This window comes from Propithecus coquereli, unplaced genomic scaffold (genome assembly GCF_000956105.1).
Source record: "Propithecus coquereli isolate 6110/MARCELLA unplaced genomic scaffold, Pcoq_1.0 Scaffold120, whole genome shotgun sequence".
Lineage (NCBI taxonomy): Eukaryota > Metazoa > Chordata > Mammalia > Primates > Indriidae > Propithecus > Propithecus coquereli.
The window spans coordinates 3,012,155-3,024,494 of NW_012136081.1; the positions used below are offsets into that span (position 1 = coordinate 3,012,155).

The 12,340-nt window shown below is 47.6% G+C and overlaps 1 protein-coding gene across 1 annotated transcript in view; it reads right to left on the reverse strand.

Moving 5' to 3' along the window:
• Positions 1 to 12,340, reverse strand: part of NADSYN1 (NAD synthetase 1) — a 37,876-nt gene that overhangs the window by 19,181 nt on the left and 6,355 nt on the right. The window contains exon 6 of the mRNA XM_012665569.1: positions 6,494 to 6,545. Coding sequence (XP_012521023.1) covers positions 6,494 to 6,545 — 52 coding nt within the window. The remainder of the gene's footprint in view (positions 1 to 6,493; positions 6,546 to 12,340) is intronic.

Genomic DNA, 12,340 nt, shown 5'->3' on the forward strand with positions numbered 1-12,340 from the left:
GAATCAGGGGGTGCAGACAGGGCAACATCAGGGGAGCGATGGCCTGCCTAAAACACATGCTGACACCTCTAGCATGTGCCAGCTTGAGCCCAACTTGGCTACCTCTCTCAGTGCCAAGGTTACAGTACGGTATTGCTTTGCTCGGCCAAGAAATCCCCTGGGAGACCTCGAACAAATCCCAGAGCTCTTGGTTGGGGTTCCTTGACAGCTGTGAGTTCAACTCCCTATATGAACAAGGGCAGGAACTAAGACAAACCCAGGCCCTTTCCACCAACAAAGTCACTGTTCGCTTGTGGCCACAAGGCAAGCCCTCAGCCCAGGACCACGGCACTCACCAGGTGCCTCCGAAGCCCCACCTCGTGGGCAGGGCTGGAATCCTGCCTCCATCTGACACCGGGGCTCATAGCAGCGAGTGAATGGAGCCCCGGGATGTATCCACGACGCGGACTGTCCTTGCTGCAGCAGTGACAGGGCTGTCTTTGCTGTGCTCTCGAAACCTTCCTTGAACCTTAATCCCCATTCGCGCGGGGCCAATTTGTGTAACTGAGCCTTGATCGACTAGACTAAGCGGAATCGTTCATCTGCGGTCTGCACCCCCACGTCGGTTTCGTGGGCGTACGACAGGATCGGCAAGGAGAGACGGCAATGAAAGTGGAGCGCGTCCCCCGGCTAGAGGCTGCAGCTGAGAGGTGTGTTCCACTCACGCACGCACACCCTGTGTTCTGGGTCGTGAAGATGTCACCATGTGTGCACTGCTGTGGTCCCCGTCAGAGAAGCTTCCAGGTCTCCTGGGAGGTGACCCAACCTGGCAGAGAGTCCCTTCCCCAAATGTCGCCCAGCCATCCCTGGCTGCCAACATGGAAGGCCCCGAGCCCAAGCTGGCCCTTCTGCGTGCCCCTCTCAGGGTTCGGAACCGGTACCAGCACCCTGCCCTGGCTCCTGCTGGAGGCAACCTAAGTCCAAGCACCTATGGCAGACGCTGTTGGCCAGGTGAGTGAGGGGCACAGGAAGACCCCGCGGCAACGAGGAAACGGGGCTGGTGCCCGTGAGAGTGGGGTGCAGGCGTGAGACCCTGCGGCTCCCGGCCCACCTGCTGTTAGAAAGACTCAATGTGTCACTGTAACAAATGATACTCTCTTCATTACATCCTTATGACAAATCCTCCCCACCCAGACTTTTTATTTTGGGGGTTTATGTTAGAAGAATCACATCGCACGGCGACGGTGGTAACAGGTGTCGAGATTGGGAGCCCACAGAGAAAGGAGCCCAGATGGACCCGGAGTGAGGAGCAGGCAGCGGGGCCCCTCGTCCCCAGGGGAGGGCCTGGGCCTCAGCCTGGCTCAGGCCTTAGACTCGCCCCCAACCAAGGGGAACAGAGCGGGGCCAGAGAAGTCCAGCTGGCAATGGGGTAGCAGCGCGCTGGCCGCTCAGGTGCCCAAAGTCAGAACAGCCCCAGGCCACCACTGCCCCCGAGAGCAGGCTGGGGACGAGGTGTGAGAAGGAACCTTCGTGCAGGGTGCAGGCCCCTCCGCCACGAGCTGCACGCTGGGGCAAGTCACTCGACCCTCTGTGCCTGTGCAATGAAAATGACACCACTGCTTTGAGACTAAGTCGATTCAAGGAAGTTCTGGAAACGTCCCCAGCGTCTACCTCCCTCACTGAACTCCCTTCTCTGCAGCGCCCACTCCAGAGCCCTAGAGTGCCGTGACTCGTGGTGCCGAGATCTGGTTACAGGCCGAAGCGTGCAGCCCACAATTGCGCTGAAGACTCAGTAGCTCACAGTGCGACCTCACTGCAAAACAGGGCCATTACAGAGGTTCGTTAAGTTTAAATGAGGTCAGTAGGGTGGGCCCCAATCCAGTCTGACTGGGGCCCTTCAGAAAGGATCAGGACACTGACACACAGAGAGGTGGCCCTGCAAGGACACGGGGAGAAGGCGGCCGTCTGCAAGGCGAAAGAGAGGCCTCGGGAGGAACCAGTCCTGCCCACACCTTGGTCTCGAACCTCTGGCCCCCAAACCGAGCGGAAATAAATGCCTGTTGTTTGAGCTGCCCTGACCGCGGCACGTTGAGACGGCAGCCACGGTGACCTGGTGCGCTTGGCAACTAGAACGGAAGGTCAGGCAGGAGCCAGGGGGCTCAGGGGACACCCTCTGTGCTCACGACCCCCACCACAGGGAGAAGTGGACAGGACAGGGCCTCACCGTCCCCTCCACCCCCGCCCCAGCTGCTTCTGCAGGAGGAGGACAGACAGGGCCCCCGGAGAAGGCTGCACGGCCAGAGCCCTGCAGACCAGCCAGCCGCGGGCAGGACATGAGGCCAGGCAGGTTCCCAGTGCTGGGTGTTCACGCGAGTCTCCCCTTAGTTACACCACCAGGAAAATAAACAACCTAAGCTCGGCTTCTCGGGCAACCCCTTCCAACAGCAGACAGCCTGTGAGGACGGGGCAGGAGACACCCCCGCAGACCCCACCAGGGGTGGCGCTGAGGAACCCTGGGCTAGGGACGTTCTCCCCATGGGCAGAGGCTGGGACACAGAGGCCAACCTAGGAGCTCGGGCCATGTCCAAGGTTTGTCATTCCTTCATCCATTCGTTCGCTCCACCAGTGTCCACTGGGCATGGTGGAGGGGACCCCACAGGTAAGCGGAAAATGGTAGAAACCCAGCCGCTGCCCAGGGGCTTCCTGCTAGCCAGGGAGAGGGACGATGAGCTGTAAATCAGTGGATGCTCTCACGTAAGTGACAGAGGCTGGTGGGGCTGAGAAGGAAGACGAGGCAGGTGGGGGATGACTCAGAGGGGGTGACGGAGAGGCTCAGTCACCCGGCACAGGCCCCGATGACACCCAAGAAGGTCCAGGGGAGTTTCTGTAACTGCCCTCTCCTTCTCCACTCCAGAGCTGGGGACGCAGCCTGTGAGCGCTGGATCTGACCCCGGGGTCTCACACTGAGCTGGCTGCCCTGGGGCCTGTGCATGGGAACGCAGTATTCCCGGGAGCCCAGGGGCGGGATGTCACGGACACAGACGGGGCTGCCAACCCAGGACAGTCGCCTCTGAAGCCACCTCTGTCCTGTGATCACATGGTGACAGCTGCTGACCGCAGGGTGAGTCAGCCGTGCCCCCCACCCCCAGCCACAGGATAGTGGCTGGGATGGGGACATAAGGGTCCCTTCCCTAATAATTTAAAATTGGAAATAGGACATTTTGCTCTCACGCTAGGTAATCCTTAAATCTGGGAACTATGAGCCCCGAGGGCAGGGAAGGCCACCTGCTGCCACGTGGGGGAAATGGAGAGGAGGAACCAGTCGTTAGTACCCGCCCAAGATTTCCTTTCCGGAAATACCTGAGGCTCAGCTGGTCTCCGGAACAAGGACCAAAGCAGACACTCCTGCAGAGACGTGGGAGCAGGCCAGGCCTCATAAACCCTAAAATAACTCTCACTCATACCTTACTTGCTGTAAAACATACAGCTACAAACCCTAAATGCTTTAACCAAGACCCCTAAGAGGTTATTTGAGATCTGTAGTATCTCCCTGGTATAAGTTTCTAACTGGGAATGGTTATGAATTTCCTTGTTAAATGAGAAAAATATTTTACCTATATACCCTCATTCCCATAATCTCCTCTATTTGCTTCCCATATTCCTTCTCTCTTCACACCTAAAACCTCCTGGTTCCCTATAAACCTCACCAGTTGCCCTACTAGTCTGACATAGAACAGGATAAAATAATGGCCACTAAATAAAACAGTTCCACTGTAAATATTCCCTGAGGCGCCCCCTTTTCAAGACACTTCTATTATAAGGCTCTCACCAAATATGCCCTACAAAAATATTTGCCTGAAAATGCCTCAGGAAGATTACTGAGGGGGTCTGATCAGATAGGATATTACGTAACAACAGATATTGGTGATGACAAGCTTAGACAATTGCCTGGATGTGATGGAAGAAACCCAGCTGCCCCGTGTAAACCGCTGCAGCCCAAGGCCCGAACCCACCGGCTCTGTGCTTGTGGCTGGACACCCCTGTCCAGCACCAACCACACTGACACTGCCCTTAAAGAACTATTTATGGGAGTCAGTTGGTGGACAGAAGTTCCCAACAGTACACATTCCACCCTAAGGCAAGGGCACCTCTAAAAAGCCTCATAAAATACCCAGACCAGGGCATACTTAGAAATGACCCTCGCTCACCCATCGATTGTTTCGGACACCAGTGATTCCAGATTGACTCCATTTATCCAAATTACACTGATGCCGTTAACACACAACGGCAACAACATTCCTGGGTAGACACACAAAAACTGGCCAATTGAAAGACTGAAACATGGCCTCCTTAGAGAAATTAGAACTGGGATAGGTATGTTGAGACAAGCAAATTCGCTGCTAATGAGGAGAGACATTCCTTAGAAAAAAAATCCCTTTCAAAAATAGGCCACATAGAAGGAATGCTATTCTGAAAAGAAAAAAAAAAAAAAAAAGATTAAAAAAATAGGCCACATAGAAGGAATGCTATTCTGAAAAGAAAAAAAAAAAAAAAGAGATTAAAAAACTATGCTAAATGATAATATAACACTTGTCAAATGAATAAAAGAGATCAGACAAGCCATAAAAACACACTTCTAAACCAAAAGATGAGAACAGACACGTATCTAACCCAACAAGGGCCCTTGTCCACGCTATTACAAATGAAATCTAAGATAGCTGTAAAACAATGGCCTGCAATGCTCGGTGCTAAGACACGATATAAGGACCTATACAAAAAATATATAGTCCCCCAAATTTATAAAAATTTTTAGATGGTGAATGTGACCTCAGACATTATATTCTTGAAGCTCAAAAGCCTAACCATAGAAAACATTCTACAGTTCAACTAACAGACATCAGGAACATGATAAATAGCAGGAAGACAGTCCCCAGGAAAAGCAGATGGGCTATTCTAGCTAATAAAACACACAGCATCCTATCTCCCTGTTGGATGGTAAAAATACAAAACAGAAGTGGTTATGCCCTCAAACCACTTAAAGCCCCGATTTCTCTCAAATTTGACCTCTAATATCCACTCTCAAGGGACATAACAATTAATATATGAAAAAGGGCCCTTTTGGAGGGATAACAAAATAACACTACAAAATTATTTGATTTCTCCTGTAACAAAACTTCTTTTTCTCTCCCTAATACTAGTATATGATACAACACAAGGTGGTGGAAAAAATAGATTTGTCAGCTATAAACAGGTCCTATGACAATTTAGACATTAAAGTTCAGATATTTCTCAAATTTGATTTATACCTTCAAGATGTTATACCTATAGAGACCAACTGCCCCCAAAATTACATTTATTAGCTTCTAATTTGGTGTTGGTCTTACAATCCTCAAACAAGATTTACTATAAGGTCCCAATGACCATTGATAGAAAGGATAAACACATTCTAAGTCTGATTAAAAAATACAATGGTATACGCAGGAGATTTTTCAGCTACTTAGGTTGTTTACTACCTTTCTGAGTCTACCTATAACTTTCTTAACACCTAATCTTCACCAATTTTATGACGTTTATCACTATAATATCATTATATTAATATATCTCTTATAAATACTAGGCCAGATTAAACAAAAAGATACAATCGAAGACCCAGATCCTGATACCTCATAGAATAGATCTGATCCCAGGTGTCTTTTCAGACTAAATCCAGGGCCTGACTCTCTCTGACCCCTTAAATAACTGCCTGTTAAATCAGTCAAACCATATCCTTCCCCTAAGATTTGATATCGCTATTATTAAAACACACCAGATGCCCAGATAGACAACTCTAGGCATGAGCCCTCCTGGCCTGAGCCCTCCTGCTGGCTGCACGTGCAACCCTAGGATGACCTTGGCCAAGCGGGGAGCTGAAGACTAGACTCTGACCTTCTTTTTTTTCTTTTGCCCAAATTCCTTTCTAAGAAGCCTGGTAAATCATACCTACGAATGATAAAAATCTCATTAAATGGGCTTCTATTAACCCGGTATAATGTGGCTTACTTTCCCACCTGATTCTGGTATAACATCACATGACAGATAAAAGAGCCCCCATCTTAACTCAAACATTCCTTTCTACTGACTCCAGGTCTTGGACAAAACTTAACTCTTCCAACGGATTACTAACTAAAACATCCCTAAAACCCACCTATGACTCATAAGCCATAAGATGTTCTACCTCTTCAGACCAACCGATATATACTTTCCATATATTGATTTTTTTATGGTTTTACCTATAACTCCTGTCTCCATAAACATATAAAACCAAACTATAACCCAGCCGCCTCACACACATTTTCTTAAGACCTCTTGAGACTATATTGCCCGGGTTGCAGTCACATTCAAATAAAAATAAACCTCTTTAATGTATTTTACAGAGTTTGGATTTTTCCGTCGACAAGTTCCTGCCCCACACGGTCCACCATTAGCCTGGAATAGTGATGACTGACTGAAAACAGTTTTATACCCAAGGACTCACCTGCTTTGTCAGGTCCTGTATCATCCGAGGGAGGAAATACTCCTCTATTTGCCTGGAAAGGAAACACACAGATATGAGGAGGACCATCTCAGGAAAGATGGCATCTAAATGTAAACAAAAATCAAACTGAGAGCTTCGAATCGACGAATCAGCAAAGGAACTGACAAGTGTCCACGCAATGCCGTAAACTATGACTCTGAGATAAGAAGAAGAGTATGACAGAGGCTGGATGAGACCCCCGTGTGTCTGGCTACATGACACCACGGGGCCTCGGGCTCTCACAGGCCCCGCTGCCTCTGCTTCCCCACTTGCTGATGTGCAGCTTTTCCAAGAGACATGTCGCAGGGGGATTTGCTGAAAACACGTCACGCCTGCCCACGGGGAAATTCCTGAACCAGAAAAATCATTGGCATTAAACCAATATACAATCACAAACCTGTATCATCACTGAAATCATACTGCTCTAAACTTACAAGATGGGAAGGAGGGTTTCACACACAACTTCAGTACAAGGTGTCCCAAGGTGCTGTACTAAAAGATCAAATCTTAAAAATTGATGGTGCACACATTTCACTTCCAATAGGCTGTTAGAAGATGCAACATTTGGAGGTTAATTAGCTCTATTTCTCTTTGGCTTTCTTAGAATTCACAAGAGCCTTCTGGGCATGGTTTTAGCAGCTCTTGTTTACTTAAGAAAACGTTAACATTTGAGAAATTGAGCAAAGATGCCTTCTCTCCCTCACTAATGTAGGGAACAGGGACATGAAGATGCCCGACAGACCTCCAAGCTTCTGGGCCATCCCATAGCGAGCGCTCAGTTTGCCCTCGGCAGGTCTGTTGATAGCGATGGTGTGGCACCAACATTTATCTTACAGGTGAGAGCCGTCCACACGGCTCCCTCCATCTTCGCCTGCTTCAGTGCAAAGATGCAGTCAGTACCAGGCCAAAGAAAGACACTGGGACAGCTGCACGGTCAACTCACTCTCGCCCTCTGCTCCAAGGCCAGCTCTCCTCCTCTGTGGCCGGTGAGGCTCGCTACGGTCCCTCAGGGAGCCAAAGCCTCAGCAGTAAAAGTCCTTCGAAACTTGCCTCCGGCTGGCCCCACCCACCTGTCCAGCTGTCCTGGACCTGTCTCAGAACACTTGACCTGCTCCATGCTAATTCTCTGATTGATGCCTGCCCCAGAAAACATCCTCTGGAAAATTCCTAGCAGCATGTTTTTGCCAAAAGACCGATTTTTGGCCATGCCAAATGCAAGTCTCTGCCCTGGGAGCTACCAGAGCCCCTGTTCCTCCGTCTTGCCATGATAATAATCATTGAGTGCTTAGATTTGAGGGCTGATCTAAGAACGTGAAGAAGATGAGTCAACTCTTAGGTTCTCTGCAGGCAAGAACTGGGTCTTAGCTCTGTTTTCCTAAGGGGACCTGAAACAGCACCTTAAGCCTGTGATGCACTTTTTACGAAAGCAGGAACATAGTAACACGGTCATTTGCTGTCACCATTCTGGCAAAGCTCATGGAGGGTAAAAACCTCTGCTTTTTCTAACTGTACCAAAATATAAGTTTCTGAGCTCCAGCTCAGTCTCCCGCACCACCCCTCCCACAGGAATTAAATGAGACCCCGGGGTTCATATGACAAGCGGAGGAAAAAAGGCAAAGGAACTAATATCAGCACTTTCAAGAAATCAGAGATAACATAAACTGATAAGATATCTCAACAAAAGCACAGACAAATGGCAGGAGATAAAAAGTAAGTTCATAAAATAAGAAAAGAACTGGAAAAACTCAAAAAAAAATTGCAGATAAGAAAAGCAAAGCATGGAATAGGTCAGGGTGCTAGGCTGACGCCATGGCACTCTAGCCAAGGCAACAGAGCCAGATTCTGTCTCAAAAAAAAAAAAGTGAAGACCTCAGGGTCAGACATAAATTTAGGGGAATAAAATCACAAGAGAAAATGCACGTGAATGAAGAGACAGCGATGGATGGTGGAGAGAAGGGGAAATGAGGAAGGCGGACCCAAGAGGTGTCATACGCCACCGCCTGAGGTTCCTGAAAAATAGAACAAAAGCAAAAGCAAAAAACCTTTGAAAGTAGAAAATAAGTAAACTTCCCTGAAATAAAAAGACCCGATGTAAATTCAAAAAACCTCACGTAAAAAAGGAGAAGACACTCCTCAGCCGTTTGTGGAAGTCACTGACTCTCAAGGGCAATAGCGACATCTTATAGGCACCTCAGCAGGAAAAGCCGGCTCCCGCAAATGAAAAACTAAACCCAGGCCGGTCACGGACTTCCTCTGTAAGTTCATTGTATTGTGACGTGCATCACGCAGGAGTACAAAGGCAGGTGTGTGATCAGGGACCAGCACCGCCAGGAGCCCCACGCACTGCCCAGGGCACGGGGCAGAGCCTCGTGGGACCCCGAGCTCCCACGAGGCCGCCATCTCTCCCCTCGGAGGCATTCTCCACCCTGCATCTTGCATGCCTTTGTTCTTTTCCCAACACCTGTATCCTTAAACACTCTCGAGCGCCTGCTTGTTTCTGAACCTGACGTGAAGTGAATTGAATTGAATCACGTCGTCATTATATGTTCTGTGTCTTTTCTTTGTAGCGGCTATCCTAGAAATTTTGTGATGTGTATTTAACTTAAAGTCAAAAGTTAATCAGTGATTTTACTGTCCTATAAAATAGTGCCCTATTGATTTATGTGCATAGCTGTCCAGTGATTTAAGGCTGGCCTATTTTCTGCTCCACATTAGACACTGTGGTTTTTATTTGTTTTTTTTTGAGACAGAGTCTGGCTCTGTTGCCTTGGCTAGAGTGCCGTGGCATCAGCCTAGCTCACAGCAACCTCAAACTCCTGGGCTCAAGCGATCCTCCTGCCTCAGCCTCCCGAGTAGCTGGGACTACAGGCATGCGCCACCATGCCCGGCTAATTTTTTCTATATACATATATATTTTTAGTTGTCCAGATAATTTCTTTCTATTTTTAGTAGAGACGGGGTCTCGCTCTTGCTCAGGCTGGTCTCTAACTCCTGATCTTGAGCGATCCACCTGCCTCGGCCTCCCAGAGTGCTAGGATTGCAGGCGTGAGCCACCGCGCCCGGCCTAGACACTGTGTTTTATACAGCCCGATTCATTTAAATGTACCCATAAATTTACCAATATCCTTTTTTGCCATTCCTCTTGAAATTTCAATGCTTCTGCTTGAATGATTTTCTTTCTGCCAAAGGTACGTTTAGAATTTCCATTAAGAGTCTTTTAGTAATAAACTGTTTTTGTTTCTGTCGAAATGTCTTTATTTTGTCCTCATTGTTAAAAGACACTTCTGCTGATTCTATTGTAACACTCCAGGTAGCCAGGTACCGCCCCCTGGCATTTGTCCAGCCACCACCTTCTGGCTTTTCTGTATTTGCTGCCACAAAGCAGCAGCAGATCCAGTTGCTGAATCTTTGTAGGTCTTTTTTCCTTCTGGCTACTTTTGAGAATTTGTCTTTATCTTTCCTGTTCTGCAGCTTCACAGGGACGTTTCTAGATGAGAATTTCTATTTGTGCTTCCTGTTGGGGTCCGCGGAAGTTAGTGTATCTGAGGACAGTGTCTGTAAACATTTCCACCTTCTTTATCTCCATCATCTCCTTCCGAAACACGGATGAGACCCTCGTGACACACTTTCACTCTGTCCTCTGTGTTTCTTAACTACTCTTTTAGATTTTCATCAGATTTTCTCTAAAGATTGAATTCTGGATAATTTGGGGGGTGGAGGGAATCTATCTCTCAGGTCCCTAATTCTCTATTCAGCTACGGATAATTTGCATTTTACATTCGCATTGTTATTTTTTCCAATTTCTAGAAGCATTATTTGGCTTTTTTCCTATTTATGATTGGCTTCTTATTACACTTTTGAGTTTTTTTTTTTTATTGCTTTTAGTGTATTAGGATACTTATTTTATATTCTGTGTGGAGCTCTGCAGGTCTGTGCCTGTGGTCAGTATTTTGTGGCTGGTTCTTACTCACCGTGCCTTATTTCCTTGTCTGTTTTGTGCTTTTTGATTGTGAGCTCCTATTTTACCTTAAATACCCCATCTAGGAATTCCATGTGGCCTGGATTAGATCTGAACTCCTTCAGAGGTGACACGTGTCTGCCTCTGCCTATCGTCCGTGGGTGCAACTATTTCTGGAAGGTCTCTTGGCTGGAAACTGGATACTTCCTGAATGAATCTTGAGCCCACATTAAATTAATTTCTTCTCCTGAGTCTCTTTAGGCTACACAGGTAGAGAAAATACCAACACCAGAAATACCAAATTTCTAGGCAACATTTCTCCCTCTCCACCAAGCACTGGCAGATCGAGGCACGTTTTCCAGCCTTCCCTCTGTGTAGCAGGGTTACGTGTCAGCCTCTCTTTCACTGTGGATACAGCCCTCTGAAGACTCAGCTTTATGGGGGTATCTTCTTTCGGATCCGCGCTTCGGGTGGTCTTATCCCCTGTCCCCCGCACTCCCAGGAAGTTGTCGACGCTACAGCTCAAGGTCTCCAGGTTTGGAAAAACCCCCAGGGAAAAGCCAGCTTTGCACTCACGTATCTCCCAGGGCACCTGGTTTCGCTTTGTCTTTAGGCTCAATTTATTCCACACTTTGACGCCAGCTCAGTGGTGCATATTCGGAAATGAGATATAAATGCGGATACACTGTATCCAGCATGTTAATGGTTTCACTGTGAGGGTCATTCAGGTACCTGAACTGCTGAATCTCTAGAAAAGGTGAAGCCGCAAAGGGGCAAACAGCAGACAAGGGTTGCCAACGGTTCTGTCTGAACTATGGGAAGTGAACTACTAGGGTGACGAGACACACCCTTTCCACCTCTGTTGGCAGAGAGAGGACTAGACTACGACCTCAGTGCCTGCCAGTCACAATGAGCAGCGAGCTCGCTCACCCTGCGGAGACCCTGAGAAGTCCGTGTCGGGCAGCACCAGGTTCCAGAAGTGGATTGCAAGCAGCTGAAGCAGCTGATACCTGGACGTCTCCCCTAACCCTGCACATCATCCCGCCAGAGACTAGAGTCTGCACCAGGGAGACACCAGGCGCCAGAACACCAGGCTGGGGAAAGTGGTTAGGGAAGGGGGTGTCTCAAGGCTGAAGATCAGGGTGTGTGTTAAATTAAAGTCCAAGTGGCTGAGTACGGATGCTCAGCCCAAGAGATCCCAAGATAGCTTTTTCTGGAAAAATTAAAAAGCAAAGATTTACACTATATTCATCTCAACATATGCTAAAAAGACATCTGTTAAACTCAACATCCATTTTTCAATTAATCAAAAAAAGCCCAAAGTAAAAATAGCTAGAGATAGATATAAAACTGAAAGCTAACACAGAAACAGAAAGAGCTTTTCAAGTCAAGCCAGGAAAAAGACAAAACTGCCCAAAGAATTTTGTTCTAGAAAGTATCTAGAACATCGTTCTAGAAATGTTGGCCAGTACAAGTTAAGAAAATGAACTGAGAGGGGTAAACATTGGAAAGGAAAAGTAAAACTAGTTGCACATTATATAATTTCCACTTGAAAGAAAAACCAAGAAAATCTACAGAATATTAATACTAGATACAATAAGAGAATTTAGTGGTCAATTCCAAATGCAACACACAAAAATTAAAAGCTTTCCTACATAAAGATATTAACCCCTTAAAAAACATAATGTTAAGGTCTATTTACAATAGCAACACCAATAAACATGTACGAATAACTGTAATAAAAATATAGAGCAGGAGGCCGGGCGCGGTGGCTCACGCCTGTAATCCTAGCACTCTGGGAGGCCGAGGCGGGCGGATTGTTTGAGCTCAGGACTTCGAGACCAGCCTGA